The sequence below is a fragment of the Rhinolophus sinicus genome, chromosome 5 (assembly GCF_057876585.1).
Source record: "Rhinolophus sinicus isolate RSI-liver-muscle chromosome 5, RSI-T2T, whole genome shotgun sequence".
NCBI classification, from domain to species: Eukaryota; Metazoa; Chordata; class Mammalia; order Chiroptera; family Rhinolophidae; genus Rhinolophus; species Rhinolophus sinicus.
The window spans coordinates 92,392,027-92,411,007 of record NC_142505.1 but is presented as its reverse complement, the minus strand read 5'-3'; the positions used below and the strand labels follow the sequence as shown (position 1 = coordinate 92,411,007).

The following is an 18,981-nucleotide window of genomic DNA, read 5'->3' as shown; positions in this document are numbered from 1 at the left end:
TCTTTTTACAGTTGTGCATCTTTATTTCCTTTTGTGCATTTATCTGCCCATTTTGAAATTCTCTTCACTGTCATTGAGCTTGCTTCCCATATTCTCTGCATCTTATTTTCTATTTCTAACCTGCTATGGGTGGAAAACCAGATAACTCATCTTATTTAAATTGAGTGCTCTGAATGAGAATCGGCGAGTCTTTCTTGTGAGAGAAGGAAGTAAAGTTGAATATGGATTCTGGACTGAGATGGATTTTTCTGTTTTGTTCTCATTTGTGTTCTGCACTGTGATCTAAGAAGTCAAATTGGCTGGTTATATAACATCTTGCTAAATGACATCTTAACTCTATATAAAGAGTCCTGAGATGAAATGATTCTTGAATGTAAGTTTTTAAAGCTGTCTTGAGGTATTGAGAAGGCAGTGTAGCATGGTGGATAAAAGGATGGATTTTGGAGTTAGACCTGAGTTCAGAATCCAGATCTTCCTGCCATTTACTAAGCCATGCTTCCTACGTTGGGAAGTTAACACTGAGCTTCTGTTTCCTTAACTATGAGAAGAGCATGCTAATTCCTCTCAGGTGGTTTTAGGGACTAAATGAAATAATACATGTAATTTGTGGCACACACTAAGCACTCAACTATTATTTTCATTATTAGAATGGAGAAAGTAAATAGATAAAGATCCGCATTTTAACAAATGAAGAAACAAAAACTCATAGACACAGACAATAGTTTAGTGGTCACCAGAGGGCAAGTGGGGAGGAGGGTGGTAGATGAGGGTAAAAGGGATCCAATATATGGTGATGGAAGGAGAACTGACTCTGGGTGGTGAACACACAATGTGATTTATAGATGATGTATTACAGAATTGTACACCTAAAAGCACATGTAACTTTACTAGCAATTGGCACCCCAATAAACTTTAATTAAAAAAAAAAGTCTCACTTAGCAGGAAATCCATAAATTAGTTTTGATTTGCTTAAGTTGCTCTGTTGTTCCTAACCACGCCCTGGTGTGACAATCCCCAGTTATTTATAAACTTAATTTAACTTATTTGTACATAATGCCATTAACAGTATTTGTTCAATTTAGTCAACATCTGGCTTTGGATAGTAATCAAAAATCCTGATCTTTAAATTCTATTCAGAAGATTCTAAGGGAGATTCTAAACACATGGATTAGTGTCTGTGATATTTCTCTCTGCTGTTTGCCAGAGATCAGGACTCTGCAAATACAGCACTGGAGTGCTGCATGCCCCCCTTCCTAACAGCCCTCCCCAGTGATTTCGGTTGAGAATGCAATACTGACCTTGGTATTTAATTATATCTCAAGAATCTTGGTGAAAAAAAATGTGGTGGTACCGTAGCAAAGGGGAGAGAAAAACCACAGAACCTGGTTCTGGTGACATTGGTCATCTTCATTTTCTATCAGCATCCTTAGCCCTTGCTCCTCTATGTGATCCCTTTGCTTTGGAAGGAGACTTTCTAGTTGGGGAGATGCCAGGCTCTCTACTGAGTCCCTCCAAGGCACCAGCCATGTCTCCTTTCCATCCTCACACACTTTTATGCAGCAACTACTTTTATACTCAGGTCTGTGGGGAATACATGACAGCAATTTCCACACATGTTTCGGTCAACCTTTAGCAGTAAGAGTTTTTGAGCACTTAGGCCTAGTTTATCTATATTTGAATATTTGTAAATTATACACATTCACTACTATAATAATACTTACTTTATAAAATATACCGTAAAATAGAATTTTTTAAAGAATGAGATAAATGTAAATTAAAGTTCCATTCCCCCCCCACACTCTATTGGATTATTTTGTGAACCCCTTGGGGTGCATGCATCCCAGTATGGATTCATTCAGATTCATCCCTTGCACCCACATAATTTTGAGCTTAGCTGGGAAAGCAAAATGCCTGCCTAAGAGTCAGGTTTTAGATTTATAGACAGTAGGCTATGATTAGGAGTTGTTTAGATGAGTTGTATCAGTTACAGTTGTATCATTTAGTGAGATCAGCTTTCCCCAAACCATAGGATACCTGGGGTCACTAAACTATTTGAATTCTCTGCCTTGAATACCAAAAGAGAAGGACAAAAAATAGCAGATGGAGAGAGAACAGCCCAGATAGAATCTTTTTCTAACGATTTTGGGGAGAAAGCAGGTATGAAGCAATAACGATTTGCCCTCATAAACCATGAAGTGGTGACTAAGAAGTACTCATACAGATTGTTAGTGCTACAAAGATTTCCGTGTACAAGTTCTCCCTGCCTTCTGTGGTGCAGAGAAGCCGGCCTTGGGCTGGGCTTCAAAGGGGATGTTGGATAGGATTTAGATGAGTCGAGAGGAAGAGAGAGCATTTTCTGCCATTTGTTTATATGTGTTGATTGTTTTTTTGATCTTGACTCACCTGTTTGCATGTATGTTTCTCAAGTATGAGTATTCGTTTTCCCTATTGCTTCACACCAGGCTTATTCCGTATCATCCTTCCAACATTCTGGAATCCCTTGTCCTCTTTCTTCTTATCCACCATTATATTTTACCTGGATCCTGGATTGTTGCCTTCGCCTTCCTCCCTCCCTTCTTGTTCCCATTTCCATCCACCCCACCCAGGAGCCAAAGTGATATTTCTAAAATTGAAATCGGACATAGCTGTCTCTGTTTAAAATCATTCAACAGTTCCTCATTCCCTTAATAAAAAGTTTGAATGCCTCACCATGGTTTACAAGGCCCTGTATTACCTGGATCCTACTTACCTTCCTAGCTTCATTTTACCCCTCTTCTTTCCCTTATAGTCAGACACTCCCAACCATATTAAATTTCTTGCCATGCTTTCTTTCACCTTGGATCTTTGTACTTGTTTTCTCTGCCTGAAACTCTTCCCATTCTCCTGACTGTCTTATATTCATGTATGTCCCAACTTAAATTCTTCTTGGAAGTACATGCATAGTATCAGCTTAGGACGCTACCAGTTCTCCATTTATACTTCTGGGATGTAATACAAAGAGCACAGGATTTGGACTGGAGGTGGAAAGGCCAAGGCTTGACTCCTAATTTGTTACGAGATTTGGGGGAAATGAACTAACCTCTTCAAGCCCTAGTGTCTTCATCTCTAAAATGAGATAATGACCCTCTTTTTATAAGCCCATTGAAAGAATTCATTGATACACCTAACATGGTTCTGTAAGCACTAAAGCACCATACTCATATAACTTGCTGCTGCTGTTACTATTACTACGGCCACTGCTACTGCCACTCCTCCCCTTGTCCTCCTCTTGCCCCCTCCCCTCCTGCCCCCATGATCCTCAGCGGTCTTTCTGTAGTGTTTTACATTGGACTTGTTTTTTTTTAGGGGATGAAGACTTTATCAAAGAGATAACAGAGCTCTTTTCCCAGCTGCATGTCTCCTCCAAACCAGGGAAACTTGCCAGAGTAAGTTATTACTTCTTGGTGATTTTCATGTTTTTTTTAGTTGGATTTAGTGGATAAAGAAGGTAAGATTGTAAATTCCTGACAGTGATGTCACCAGAATTGAGGATATATTCTGGGTTCCACACCTTCTGCCTGCCTCCTGCTCTCACTGGTTGACATGCTAAACTCACATCTGCACCCCTCACCCTTTCCTGGAACACACACATCTGCCATCCTCACCTGTTTTCATTTGGAATGCTTTGCTTGTCTGAAAGCTTAAATTAGGCCACAGAGTTGGTCGACTAAAGTCGGACGTGCTCACCAGCCTTCATACCAGTGGGCTCGCCTCTATTGAGGTCCTACTGTTCTAAGGGCTCTGAATGTTTCAGAGATAATAGGATGCGGCCCCATCTTAGGAAGCTGGAGGGTGCCATTTCCTAGAGCCCAGTGATTCCGATAATGAGCGTTTGTTTAGCTTGTAGAAATGACAGTCCCATGGCCTAGGCCTTGGTCTTAGGTGGTGATGCCTGAGGTGTCTTTACACATCTGGAACATGGACGGACTTTAGTGAAAGCTCAGAGTGGGTAGAGAGAGCCTGTTTCTAGTGAAACACCCACAGAGCGTACATGCCAGTGCCAGCTCAGGGGACACTCACTATTCACTGGTCTTGGGCTGCTTGCTGCCTCTTCATTCTCCTCTCCCAATCTCGAGAACCATTTCAGAGCCAGTTAGCAGACTCACATTGCTTCCTAGTCAGGGAGAGCTGAAAGCTCGTGTGTAGTCATCACAGTGATCACCTTCCCCTGCGTTCCCCAGGGTAAGGAATCTGCTCCGTCAGTGGTGTTAGCCTGTTCTCCCACGCCCAGTGAAAATGCTGCGTTCTCCACGGAAACTTCTCAGAGCACCTCCCTGCAGTTTATCTCCCTCATCTCAGCTGTAACACTTGACTACAGCACTTTCTAGCTTGTATCATAGTAATTTTTTGTTGTGGAAATAATATCAAACTTAGAGAAAAGTAGCAAGAGTAGGACAAACAACATTCATATACCTTTTATGGAAATGTACCTGTTATTAATACTTTACTTCACTTGCTTAATCTTTCATGCGTGCCCATGTATTCCCTTTCCCTCTCCCTGTCCCTTCTCCCTCATTTCCCTACTACACACACACACACACACACACACACACACACACACACACAATTATTATTATTATTATTAATGGGACTATTTTTGAGAGTAAATGATAAACACAGCACTTTACACCTCAGTATTTTAATACGCATATGTATCTCCTAAGAATATGGATATTCCCTTACATTATCACAGTCGTTAACCAACTGAAGTAAATTGAATATTGATACTAGACTTTGTTTAATTTGTTTTGTCCACATTCCAGTTTTGTCAGCTGACCCACTAATGTCCTTTATATTAAATTTTGTCCTCTAACATTAGAGCTGGATCATGGATTGTACTTAGTTGTATACTTTTAGTCTCTTTTAATCCGGTATTAGTAGTTCCTCAGCTTTTCTTTGTCTTTTAGGAAACCGTATTACATTTTGGAGAAATACGAGCTCCTTTCTTCCTTTATAAAAACAGAGGATTTCTTATTTGGGGTTTGTCTGATGTTTACTCGTAAAGTCAGGTTATACATTCAGCCTAAAGATCTCATCAGGGATGTCTCCTGCCCAGGGTATCACACCTAGAGGCACATGATGTCCCTCGGTCCCATGTTGGTGATGCTGTCTGACTTCTCACCATATAGTTACGACTTTTTCCTGTGCTACTAATAGGCTTTCTGTGGGGAGACATTTTAAAACTGTACAAATACCATGCTCCGCATTATAATTTCCCTCCTAGGTTTAGCATCTACTCGGGATTCTTGCTGTACCAGTCTTTACTGTGAGGGTTGCAGAATGAGTTGTTTTAACCCCCACTCATGCTCCACATTTACCAGTTGGTTGTCCGCATTCTACAGTAGTTAAGACAAGCTCTCTTTTCTCCCCTATTTCTGTATTTATTATCTATTTGTTATTAGTATGATTTCATGGATTTCTGTTTTCTCCCCATTAGTTTATAATTCATTACTGTTGTTAATAATTTTTGTGTTCAAATTATTTCAAACTGACTTCTATGTGACATGCCCCCATCATTTTTTGAATATTTCGTTATTTTCTGTCATAACAAGATATTCTAGACTCATCTTGTACCTTCCATATTGTAGCCCTGGAATCAGCCATTTGTTTGAGGAACCATGGTTCCTTTTTGATATTATAGCCCAAAACCTGGATGTTACATGTGGTCATTGCTTCTGTGGTATTTCTGCTTCTAGGCCCTATTGGCAGAGCCAGAGAATATATTCAGGAACACATACATATACCCATACATATACCTATATGTATATACATATAAATGTGTGTATATAGTATGTATATATGTATGTGTACATGTACACATATTCATATTTAGAGATCATGGGTTCACACTGATAACTTCAATTTCAGTTCACTCCTACAGGGCTTTTTTTTGCCTTTCCCTATTACCTGTTTGTATCTCTATTCTTCCATAATAAGAACCCTGTCTCCCAACATTAGAACATTTCCTTATTTTCTCAGTCCTGTAATGCATTGCTTTGCCCATAGTACTATAAAACCAACCTACAAAAAGAATTTGTGATTCATGTGGTGTTTCTCTATGTTAATTTTTGAATATATAGAATATTAGCATGTTTCCAAAAATAAAAACTACAAAAAACATACTCAGAGAATGGTCACTCCCTCCCAGTTCCCATTTATTCCATTCTCCCCGCTCCTTTTAAGTATTAAACTTTCTTATTTTCTTGCACATCCTCCCTGTGTTTAATTTTTAGATAGGCAGATATATTTTAAAGATAAGCAGATATATTTTCTTCTTTTTATACGAATGTTAACATACCCATTTCTTGCATTGTGTTCGGAAGACTGTGCACTTTACTGTATGTAAATTACACCTCAGTTTAAAGAAAACCAAAGGATTAGAGAATTCAAGAGGGAATGAGTGGGCAGCAGTGTTAAGTGTTGTAGAGAAATCTAGTGAGTTAAATGCTAAAACAGTACATACTGTATTCGGACGAGAACAAAAGCACCAACTTCTGTGATGCTGACACGTTCTGGGTAGGTGCAGAGTAACCCTGGTGAGCTGAATTGAATTGTTGATGGACAGTAATATTTTTCTTATTTAGGCAAGAAATACAGCCTATGAATGGATCAGGACATCTCTGGCCAAGCCATTAGAAGAGAAGGAAGAAGGAGAAAACCATTTGGAAGGAGAAAAAACGGAGCAAATCAATAAACATTCAATAGAGGTAACCCAAGCAAATAAGGCTTTTTTTTTCCCTTTTCTTTCTTTCTAATCAGGGACCTTAAGTGCCTTGTATTTTGTTTCACTGCCATCCATAATTTTTACTTGTGTTCCAAGATTGTGAGTGACATCTTAGTTCCAGACTAGAGGATGAAAGGAGTGAAGAAATAGAGACAGAAGGTACATGTGTGGTGTCATGCTACAAGACACTTTAAATCTTTTGGCTAAAAGTTAGTTACATGGTCACACCTAACTTCAGGGCAGCCTCTGTTTTTGCAGCTTTGAGTCTAGCTGTAAAGTTGTTTTACTACCATGGAAGAAGAAGTTTACCGAAGGGGAGCTGTTAGTCTCTGTTGCTTTCAAGATATTGAATCCTTCAGTATGCGAGAAGCAAGGTGGTATCATTTCATCTGAGATAAAAAAACAACAACAAAACAGCCAGTGCTTTGTTTTGTTATGCTTTGTTTTGTTTTTCCCTCCAGGATATCCATGCATTTGCAATCCGGAGCCTAGCAGAACTGACTGCCTGCTCAATTGAACTGTTTCACAAAACAGCTGCTCTGGTTCTGCATGGTGAGAAGGAGGAAGTGACAGCCATAGAGAGGAGCAGAACCCTTTCCCAGTAAGTGTAATGAGTATCCCTCTAAGTGACGCGAATTGCTGAAAGGGTTTTTTTGGCTTATTTCCAAAGTTTTAGAAACTTTCCTGTCAGCAAGATGCTATTCATACTGCACCAATCACATATTAGAGGCTTTTTCATTTGGAGTTTTTAGTTAATAAGTAGCCAAGGGTGGTATTTCTTTTCATTGAGCCATAAGTCTATAGTATAAATCTGCCCTTTTTTATTAACCACCTCATACTCTGAAAATTAGTTCTTCAGCGGTTATTGGTCTTAATAGGAATAGAATTTTGCATAAGTAAAAACAGAAGATCCTTCTAAGAACCTCAATTGTTAATAATAGTTATATGCCAGGCATCACATTAAGGGATTTACATGAATCCTTTCTAATTTTTACAATAGCCCTAAAGGTAAATGATTAGTACAGCTTTAAAAATGAGGAGACACAGACTCAAGAGAAGTTAAGTAATCTACCCAGGTTGTATAGACTGGGATTTAAACCTAGGTCTGGCTGAGCCCCCAAATCCCTTTTTTCCATAATATTGTTGATTTTGAACAGAAGTTTGAAAAATAATAGAATGTAGGTAGTCACAGGAGGAAAAAAAAAGACCTATTACTTTAGAAATAAATCTCTTAGTTAAATAATGAGAATTTTCATTGGAAAAAATTATGTGTGAGAGTGTCCAGCGTGTTAGGATTGGGAGGGGCCTTCGATGTTCTCCAGACCTCTTCATCTACAGTTTCTCTGCCCTTTATAACATTCCACAAGGGGCATTTGATTTTGTCTTGAACTTCCTTAGGATGAAGGATTCAGAACCCCAAAGTAGCCCGTTCTGTGGGAAAGTGGCTGTTTCTATTGCTTGAAATGCTCTTCCAGTTATGGCTCACTCCCGCACTGAATTCAGGTTTCCTCCCAAATGCTGCTGCCTTCTTTCACCTCCCAATCTACAATAGTATCTTCTATTTCCTAATCCTTTACTTGCTTTATTTTCTTAGCTCATATCACCACCTAGTGTATATGTATGGATATGGATGTATGTATGTTTGTATGTTTATATATCTGTGTATATAAATGTACATATATGCCTACATGTACAATATATATGTATGTATGTGTATGTAAACACATATACACATATCCATCTATATATACATATATAGGCTCTCCCTTAATTGATACGTAAGTTAGATAGACTCCATGAAAACTGGGACTTTGCTTGTTTACTGATACCCCAGTGCTTAGAACCTGGCACATAGGAGACTTTCAGTACATATTTGTTTAATGAATGAATGAATGCATATTTATTTTAACTATAGTATTTCTAAATGGAATGTAATATCTTTTAAGTACTGTCTTGCCCCCTTAAAATATATTTTAGTTATTTCCTTTGATTTAACTGGAAGGTATATTGCTTTCTAGAGGATTTCGTAGAATAATGTTTTTCCAAGGAGTGAACCTCCTCTTCCTGTAGCATGAATGCCTACTCAGATGGGTCCCCAAATACATTAAGTAGTTGACTTAGGCATATGTACTCCCTTTTAAAGCTTTGTTTCACATTTAATTTTCTTCTGACAATTGTTAAGTATAGCTTATTTTTAAAAACTAGAGAGAAAGAAAAACAAAGGAACCCTCCTGACTTTTCTCCCTTCTTTTCTAGGATGACAATTGTATTGTGTAAAGAGTTGTCCTCTCTGTCTAAAGAGTTCACCACCTGCCTAACAACTGCCGGGGTAAGAATTCATGCCTCTTATTGGGCTAACGTAGGTTTTGTTTTGTTTTTAAAACAGCTTTATTAAGATATAGTTTATATACCATAAAATTTGCCCATTTAAAGTGTACAATTCAATGGTTTTTTAGTATATTTACAGAGTTGTGCAACCATCACCGTAATCCAATTTTAGACCATTTTCATCATTCTCCAGAAAATCTCATACCTTAGCAGTCACTCCCCATTCTCTTCTCCTTCACACTCTTCTAACCCTAAGCAACACTAACCTACTTTCTGTCTATAGATTTGTTTATTCTGGATCTTTAATATGGATCGTACAATAATATGTAGTATTTTGTGTTTGATTTCTTTCACATAGTATAATGTTTTTGAGATCCACATTGTATCAGTACTTCCTTTTTATTACTAACTAATACTCTTTTATGGATATACATATATTTGTATATCATATTGTATTTATCTGTTCATCAGTTGATAGATACTTGGATTGTTTCCACTTTTTGGCTCTAATGAATAATGTTACTATGAACATGCATGTATGTTTTCATTTCTCTTGGGTGGATAGATAGGAGTGGAATTGCTGGATCATATGGCTAATATGGACCATTGAGGAACTGCCAGACTTTTCCACAGTGGCTGCACTGTTTCACATTCTTGCCAGCGATGAGGGTTCTAATTTCTCCACATCCTTGCTCACACTTGTTATTGTCTATTTTTTAAAAAAATTTTAGCCATCCTAGTAGTTGTAACATGGTATCTCATTGTGTTTTTTGATTTGCTTTTTCCTGATGTCTAAAGATGTTGAGCATCTTTTCATATGCTTGTTGACCATTTGTATGTCTTTTTTAGAATCCTTTGCCTGTTTTTAAACTGGGTCACTTATCTTTTTATCATTATTTTATAAATTGGGTTATTTTATTTATTTATTATTATTTTAATATTTGACTTTTTACTATTTGCCGTTTATTATTGAGTTGTAGGAGTTTTTTATATAGTTTGGATACAAGTTCCTTATCAGATATTAATATATGATGTGCATGTCTTTTCTACCAGTCCATGGGTTATCTTTTCATTTTCTTGATAGTGTCTCTGCACAAAAGTTTTTCATAATGACGAAGTCCATATTGTCAATATATTTTTTTAGTCACTTGTACTTTAGGTATCATATCTAAAGAATTATTGCCTAACCTAAGATTGTGAAGATTTACTCCTATGTTTTTTTCTAATAGTTTTATATTGTCGCTCTTACATTTATGTCTATAATCCATTTTGAGTTAGTTTTTGTATGGAGTATTAAGTGGGGGCCCAATTTCATTCTTTTGCATGTGGATATCTCAGCACCATTTGTTGAAAGCTTTCCCCTATTGGATTGCCTTGTCCTTTTTGTCAAAAATCAATTGACCATAGACATGGGTTTATTTGGAGGCTCTTATTTCTATTTCATTGATCTCTAGCCTTATGCCAGTACCATATTGTCTTGATTAATGTATCTTTGTAGTAAATTTTAAAATCAAGAAGTGTAAGTCTTCCAACATTTTTCCAAAGCTTTTTTGTTTATTTGGGGCCCTATTCATTTCCATATGAATTTTAGGATCACTTTGTTTATATCTGATTTTTGCAACTTATTTTTGTTCTCTCTTTTTAATGAAGTCTGCAGTATATTTTGTGCGGTCCTCTAAGACCTGTGTTAGAAATGTAGACCTTGATAAAATAAGAACTCCAAAGTTTGACGTATTTTTAAGGAGTACCACCTTACTTACAGATTCTGGCAACTGATATTTTGTACTTGCCAACCAGTAGGGAGGTTGTAGCTAAAGCTAAAGATTTTTTTTTTTTTTTAAGGAATTGTAAAAATTTACTGAAGGTGTGTGAACTATGGAAGATGATTCAGAAATCAGTAATCATGAATTAGGATAAAATAAAATCAAGGACGTTTTTAATGAACAGATAAAAAATTACTTTGTAGTAAACCAAGCTTATAGATACAGAGAACAGATGGGTGGTTACCAGAGGTAGAGGGTGGGGGGTGGACAAAATGGGTAAAGAGGGTCAAAAGGTACAAAGTTCCAGTTGTAAAATAAATCATGGGGATGTAATGTATAGCGTGGTGACTAATACCGTATTTGCACATTTAAAGTTGCTATGAGAGTAGATCTTAAAAGTTCTCATCACAGAAAAAATCTTTTTAGCTATGTATGGTGATGGAGGTTAACTAGACTTATTGTGGTGATCATTTTGCAATATATGCACATATCGAACCACTATGTTATATACTTGAAACTACTATAGTGTTATATGTCAATTATGCCTCAATTAAAATAAAAATTACTTTGTATTAAGTATGTAAGTATCAATGTGGCAGCAAAATTATTCTGGGACTTTAAGTTTATTTAAGAGTGTGGCCCAAATTACTTTTTCTTTTCAATTTAGATCGTACCTGAAAGGGATAATCCTGTGATATAGCTTTTCTTTTCCTCTTATGTTTTCTTTGAAAGAGCTTCTGGGTTTCTTGAAGTAAATCTTCTGAGGCCAAATCTTTTCATGTGTTTCATAAAGATACTTTAACCCAATAAGTCAATTATAAGATGCTAACATATGCGAGTATTACATTTGCATTATTTAGTTCCATGTTTTCCAAACTTCCCATCTTAAAAACCATTGAATGTTTTGAGCAAATGTTCCCTATCTCAATATTTTGTTTTAAAACTTTTCTAAAATTTTTTGGTCAAGTGTACTATTACTACCCATCTCCCTCTTCCAAAATGAAGATACTTTTTAAAGTCAATAAAAAACTGCAAAGGAGTACAATCTTAGTTTGTATAGCACAGAAATTTAAAGCACTTCCAGAGATGACATTTTGCTATCTCTCAGTGCAGACTTTTTCTATGCTCTCTCTCTGTGTGTGTGTATGTGTGTGTGTGTGTGTGTGTTTCAAAGTAGGATCGTACCATGCTTATGGTTTTTTTAATCTGTGCACATTTAACACTGTATCCTTTATTCTAGGTCAAAGAAAAGGCAGACATCCTTAATCCGTTAATTACTGCAGTATTTTTAGAGGTTAGTAATTGTTTTTAAGTTTCTACCTTCTAGGTGTTTTGTATTAATTCTTCTTAAGTCTTTATTGGCTCTTTTGTTTTTATCACCAGATTGGTAGGTTAGCCATGTTGATGCATACATGAACAAAATGGTGTGTGTTTGATGCATATTCCTATTCATTAAGTAGAAAACATAAAAGATGAAGCTGCTGGTTAAAGTGCAAAGGAAGAAGCAGTAGGCTGTCATTACTTAGTAGTACCCTTAGCAGTTAATGGTCAATTCTCAGTAATGAAACACCTTCTGGATACCAGTGAGTAAACATGAAGGGTTGGAAATTACAACCAGGCCGAGCACTGCTTCTTAAAGGACTATCGTGTATGCAGAGATTTGTTACAAAACAAAACATTTTGTCATTTCCTTGCCAAGCAATTTGCTTTGTTTTGTCAAAGAGGTACCTGTGTTTATGTAATGCTCATTAGTCCATTAGATTTAAGGAGGGATGGGTGGTTTAAGTCCATGGAAAAGAGGGCTACAAGAGGATCCCGTGATGGATTATATTGCCTCCAGGTGTGATGCTCTCGGGATTCCATGTTTTAAGAACTCACCTTGTAAATTAATTGTGCAAATAATTTAGATGTTTGATGATCTGTTTAAAACATTTACGTAAGTTTGGGGGTCAGAAAATATATTTGGTAATTGGTTAGGTTCTTAATGATTTGAAAAAAATGTTTTGCTAGTAGACTTACTTCTTTAGTTTTAGATTCTTTTAAAATCACCACCAATGAAATGCTGTTAATTCCTTAAATGCGCAGCTTTCCTTGAATAGTCAGAGAAATTATTTTGATCACTTAAGCAAACTTTTTTTTTTAAAGTTAGTTTGTGATTTAGTAGATGGCAAGTGGTATCGGTGAAAGAAATTTGCAAGCCAGGAGCCAGTCCTGTCCTGGATCTTCCCTGGCTTGTTCTATGACCCTAGACCAGGCATTTATCTTCTTGGCAATCTCATTTTCTTTATGTACAAAATACGAGATTAACTAGATGCTCTCTGAGATCTCTTTTGGCTGGAAAATTCTGTATCAAATGTCACACGGAAGTTTAAATATGTAGACTGCGTACTTACCCTTGGTAAATCCAAAGAAGGTAAACTCACTTGATAAGGGATCCCTGTTGCTTAGTGGTTGTTCATGCTTACAGATTTGAGACACTTGTCCTTGAAATTATAAATTTTTATCTTAATGTAATGAACTCTGTTGTTCTTCTGGAAATCAGAACGTATGAAGTATAAATGAAGTCTGGCAAACTCTCGAGCATCATAATTCCATAACGCTCCTCATTAATATGTTTGTTGTACTAGATAGAAATATATCTATACCGTATAATCTTTGACAGCAGTATTCCTTGTTCATATTTGTGAGTACCCATGTTCACCGATTGTATTAAGTCTATGGAAGAAAATCTATCACAATGACAGGAAGTCCTGTTGGTGTAGGATCATATCCTTCTGAAATCCATTTTGAGTAATTGACTAAAATGCTGTGACAGGATCTACCCACTCAATCAAGGAATAAATAAGTTTTGAAAGCCAAATTTGAGCAGGATGCCAAAGAATGGCTTTTATTTCTGATGGGCAAGTTGAACAAAAGTACTGACATTCTGTTTTGGTGCTATCATATCATCTTAAGAGCTCGATCATTCTTTTCCCTATAACTTTACCAAAATTATTAAGTTTACCCTTATTTGCCAGGCTACAGATTCAATTAGATTTTAAAAATTAATCTGTTTTTTTTGTTGTTGTCGTCTTACATTTTCTCTTTTAAGTGACTGTGGTGTTTTGTTTTTCTTTTTTCTCAATCCTGACAGGCATCAAATAGTGCTTCCTATATTCAGGATGCCTTTCAGCTACTCTTACCCGTGCTGGAGATCTCGCTCATCGAGAGCAAGTCTGAACTACCAAAGGCATGAGCTGCAGCAGGTCTGGAGGCCTTTGTCAGAACATTGAAGAACAGAGAAAATTCAACCTGAGACTTGCGATGGCCAGGAAATGCTACTGTATTCTGGGTACCCTTGCAGAAGTGAGGGAAGAGGGTTATTTTAGTATATAAAAATTCAGGCAAGATAGCAGGTTTACAGGTTGTTTGTTGCTTTTGCTGCTTGGCTGAAGTAGCCAAGGTTCTCACACTACTCTTCCCCGTGGTTATAATTAATAAATTATTTAAAGGGAAGCTTTTATAAGAAAGTTCAAAAATAATAGTTCGAAGTTAAGATTAGTGGTACACTCAGGCAAAAATATTGGTCTTTCTTTGACGATCGATGCAAAATGCTAACTTTTGTCATGGATATGATTTTGCAGCCCATGGATATAATTGGTTGTTAAGCAAGAGAAAAAGAACTTAATTTAGTATTCTATTAGAATTCACATGCTTGATCTATTAATGCCATGTACTTTCTCCTTTCTAATAAAATCGATGGCTCTAAGAAAACTGAGTATATATAAACTCTGTAATGATTACCCGTTATGACATGAATTCTTGGAATTGGTTAGAAAGTTTCATCTGCTCTTTAATTCTCAGCAGATACTTGGCATTGAGGAGAAACTTACAGAATATACTGTAGCCACATGAATTAACTATAGCAAAGTGCCCTTTGGCTTCAAGTTGCTCTCCCACCCCAAAATGACAAGCTCCAAGTTGTAGTTGACCCATACTCAATTGAGTTCAAGACCAGTAAGTGCAATTTAGAGAAATAGTTGGCATGTTTGCAGATATGCTGAGTCTTTCCAGGATGTCTTTCGTGCATACCCCAAGTGCAGGATAAATTCTGTAATAGCCAGCTCCAGAGGAGTGTTGAAGCGCTTTTAGTAATGGGGTTTTGTTGTTTGAATATTGAGATGGCCTGTAGAGTCCCATAGAAAAGATGTTCATTGATAACAGGATTTAACCTGTAAGACACAGTATATTTTCCTCATTCCTTTTTGTTTGTTTCAGTGTATTTGTTAGCACATTTGTAAATACAACTTTTATCCTTCAGATCTTTCAGCATTCTTTTTGCTCTCCTCAGCGGTTTAAGAGACTAAAAGTGTATCATCGTCCGAAAAGTTATTTTGGTATTCACTCTTTTTAGAAAAAGTTCTCCGACTTTGTGGTTTTCAATGATTCAGGTTAACTTTTGTGAGTTCTGCCACTCATCTAAAATTTTAAAATAAAAGTTAATAATCATGTCAATTTATCTTTTTATTTTTCCAAACATGAGCTCCAATATCTTTCTCAGACCAAAGAAAGAGCAAAGTGAAGCTATAACATAGATCGATATCAAGACTATTTCTATGTACTCACCTTATTTGGGGTAGGGGACAATTTGTAAGGAGGAAAATAAATAGATTTGGCTAAATATGTATGCCTACAGCACTAAAATGGTACTCTGCTTATGATCAGACAATTTTTTGAATATTTCTTTTTATAGACAAATTTCTCCCTTCCCAAAGTGAGTAATTCTGAAATTTCAGAAAAGCGGTTGCCTTGTGGTAGGTAAAGCTGGTGTCCCAGTCCTGATTTGTTGTCTCAAGCTCAGTTGTGTCTGAACCTGGATCCCCTGAACAAGGGATTCCTTAAGGAAGGTTTAAGAACCGGTCACACTGCCTACTGCCTACTCAGACTCTTATACAGTGGCAGTTTGCAGTTTTTCCTCTTTGATCTAGAAACATATCTAAGGTTTTTCTTTTAAGAAGTGGGGACAGAATAGTGACTCTTCTTATGTGTCTATCTGGATTGCAGCTCTCAATTAGACCAGTTTAAAATTCGACCTGACAAAAGCTGAATGTGACTCACTGCCTCTTCTCTTTCTCCCTCATTCCTCTCATCAGCTTGTTCACACCCACTCAAATGGTTTTTAATGGGTTTAGAAGATGACCAGTGAAATGATGAAAGGACCAATTAATTTTGAGTAACAGTTGCCTGCCTTTCACCTAGACTAAAAAAAAAAAAATGTTCTTTGGTTGAGTAGAGATAGAGAAATAAGAACATAAACATTCATTCATAGATAAGTAAATAAATTCAGGGGACACTTTGGAACCTATTGGATGATGGTGACGGTTTTTGGATGGTAAGTGCTTCATTATTCCATTTGGGGTGGGTACGCGTACATAATGTTGATGTAGTTTCTTGATGACACCTACTCTTTAGGTGTTATTTCCTTTAAATTTTCTGGTGTCTAAGATTTACCGCTATGTCCTTATACCTGCTTCCCTACTTTCCAATTCACTGAACACCTTGATAGGTAAAATGTTCAGTTATTACTGGAGTAAATGCCCCTCTTCCTATTATCAGGATCTTTAAAGGCTGTGATTAAAAGAAACTTCATTAATTAGATCTAAAAGATATAGAAACTTCCATGAACTTGTTCCTGTTTTTCTTCATACAGTATCTTGGAAACACGTTCAGGACAAGCTATAGTTTCCTTACTTGTTTTTGATAGATTTTCTCCTTTTTTAGGGACAGATACCCAGATTGACAGGCCTCTGAAATGTGAAATAGTAATTCTTATAGGTGGCAGTACTACAAATCTGAAATCAGCGCCAATGTACAAATGTGAATTTTTCAGTCCTACCTACAATCAAGAAACAAGACCTTTTGGGTTCGTTCACCTGAATTGAGGACCCTCTCTTTTGTACTTGTTTTTATCTAAAGACCTATTTGAGAGAAAGGTTTTTTATAAGTAGTTGATATCAATGGCATCATGTGAGAAAGACATTTTTCAATATTTTTAGATGCGTTCTGAATTTTAAAGGTGAGAATATTCTTCATGTTGGAAAAACCCAGAATAAAATTATACCCACAGTGGGCACTTAATAAGCATGATATTTAAAAAATGTCAAAGGTTGAAATCTCTGATTATATTTTAACATAATGTGATGCTCATTTTCATAATAGACTTAAAGCTTGTGTAAAGCGAGGAAGTTCTAAAAATAGCAAGCCTCTTAATTAGCATGTCATCAAGGTCTCTGGCTAATAATATATGAGCGTTTTGAAAACTTGTCCACTGGTGTCACTTTTCACCGATACCCTGATGTTCCTCAAGAGCCAGTCCACCCAGTCCTCCCTGTTTTACTTGCGGTCCTTGTTATTACATCCTTTCTTGTTATTACATTGTCTGGCCAAATCCCAAAGTCCCTTCATGTGTAACTATCGTGTCCCCAATGAATTCTTCAGGAAAAAAACAAAACCTGTTTTTTAAATCAGGATATTGTCTGAACTCATTTGTCCTTTAAGCTAAAGACAAGGGGAAAACCACAGTTACTGATCACTCTCCCCTTGCATCTCAATGTTGAAGTTTCTGGTCATTTTAGTGTCTGATTGGCCTACTCTTGTAAAGGTCAGATACAGAGACGATAAATCATCATGTTCTTACTTGTTAGCCCCCATATATTTGTCTCTATTTGTACACACTGGCCGTTGCTATGGTCTCACGCTAGTTCTAAAGGGGAACTCATTTTCATAACTTGACTACGAATGCAACAATATGCTTAATTTTTTAAAGTACATTTTGAAGTTGGAATGGGAGTAGTATGTCAATACCAGCACCGTGGAATACACTTTTCTGTGTAAATCCTCAAAAGTGCTCTGTGAGGCAGGACCATGACACCCCGTTTATGGGCCTGCAGAATGGTGTAGTAGTAGGAGCAAAGCTAGACTCAAAGTGAATCTCAGTTCCCTCATTTTCTGGTCTAGTGGTCATGAGCAAGTGACTTAGTCCCTTAAATTGCAGTTTTGTCATCTGTAAAATCAATCTCATAACAGCACTTGTATTATCAAGTCATTGATAGGATTAAATAAAATAATCTGTGTTAAGTGCTTAGAATAGTGCCTGCCACATAGCAATATAAGCCAATGCTTAGTGGATACTATGTGCCAGGCATTATTCTGAACACTTTGCATGTATTACTTTAACCCTCATCATGAGATAGGAACTATTAGCATGCCCATTTACAGATGGAAAGACTGAGGCACAGAGACGTTAAATAACTTGCCTGTGGTCACATACCTAACAAGTAGTAGAGTCAGGATTCAAACCCAGGCACTTTGTTATCAGACTCCCTGTTTTTAACTATTACATTACACTGCCGCCATCAGCTGTCAGTAAAGAAAACTTAACTGTTAGCTACTTTATTATGATGATTATGAAACAGATTCAGAGAGTTTAGTGACTTGCTTGAGATTTCACAACTATAAATGGCAGAGCCCCTGTAGAACCTAGTGTGAACCGAGGTTGTCTGGCTTCCAAATTTATGTTTGTTCTATTTTATTTCTTCTAGGAGAAAAGCTTGGAGGTGCCTGTCTGGTGATAAATATCTGTAGGGGAGCATCTGGGCAGATTATCCAAAGCCACTAGGAGTTGGCATAGAAAGGACAGTGTGGTGACAAGTCATGTTTGCAACCGCGAGAACAGAGATCTCAGTGAAGTAAGAGCATCTGTATAAGTTAGTGATCAAAAGGAGAGAGGAGCACATGAATGTTCATAGCTTTTTTGTGGAAACTATGCAGAGGTCCTTCAGCTAGGTGAATGATTAAACAAACTGTGGCGCATCCACACAGTGGATTACTGTGCAGCAATGGGAAGGAACAAACTATTGATACATGGAAGACCTTGGATGAAACTCAAAGGAATTATGCTGAGTGAAAAAAATCCAATCCCAAACTGTCAGTCCATTTATATAACAGTGAAATGACAAAATTAGAGAAATGGAGAACTGATTAATAGTTGCCAGGGATTAGGAATGGGGCTGGGAGCGGAGGTAGGTAGATACGGTTTTAAAAGGGCCACGGGAGAGATCCCTTGTGTTGATGGAGGAAGGCTTTGGG

The 18,981-nt window shown here is 37.0% G+C and overlaps 1 protein-coding gene across 2 annotated transcripts in view; it reads left to right on the top strand.

The window, feature by feature from the left end:
* The window catches only part of FAM114A2 (family with sequence similarity 114 member A2), a 31,609-nt gene extending 16,261 nt beyond the window's left edge, over nucleotides 1-15,348 (top strand). For both annotated transcript variants that reach the window (XM_019750395.3, XM_019750393.3), the window contains exons 9-14: nucleotides 3,346-3,425; nucleotides 6,624-6,746; nucleotides 7,225-7,364; nucleotides 9,020-9,092; nucleotides 12,095-12,148; nucleotides 13,988-15,348. In XM_019750395.3, the coding sequence (XP_019605954.3) occupies nucleotides 3,346-3,425; nucleotides 6,624-6,746; nucleotides 7,225-7,364; nucleotides 9,020-9,092; nucleotides 12,095-12,148; nucleotides 13,988-14,089 (572 nt within the window). In that variant the 3' untranslated portion in view covers nucleotides 14,090-15,348. The remainder of the gene's footprint in view (nucleotides 1-3,345; nucleotides 3,426-6,623; nucleotides 6,747-7,224; nucleotides 7,365-9,019; nucleotides 9,093-12,094; nucleotides 12,149-13,987) is intronic.
* The last annotated feature ends 3,633 nt before the right edge of the window (nucleotides 15,349-18,981 follow it).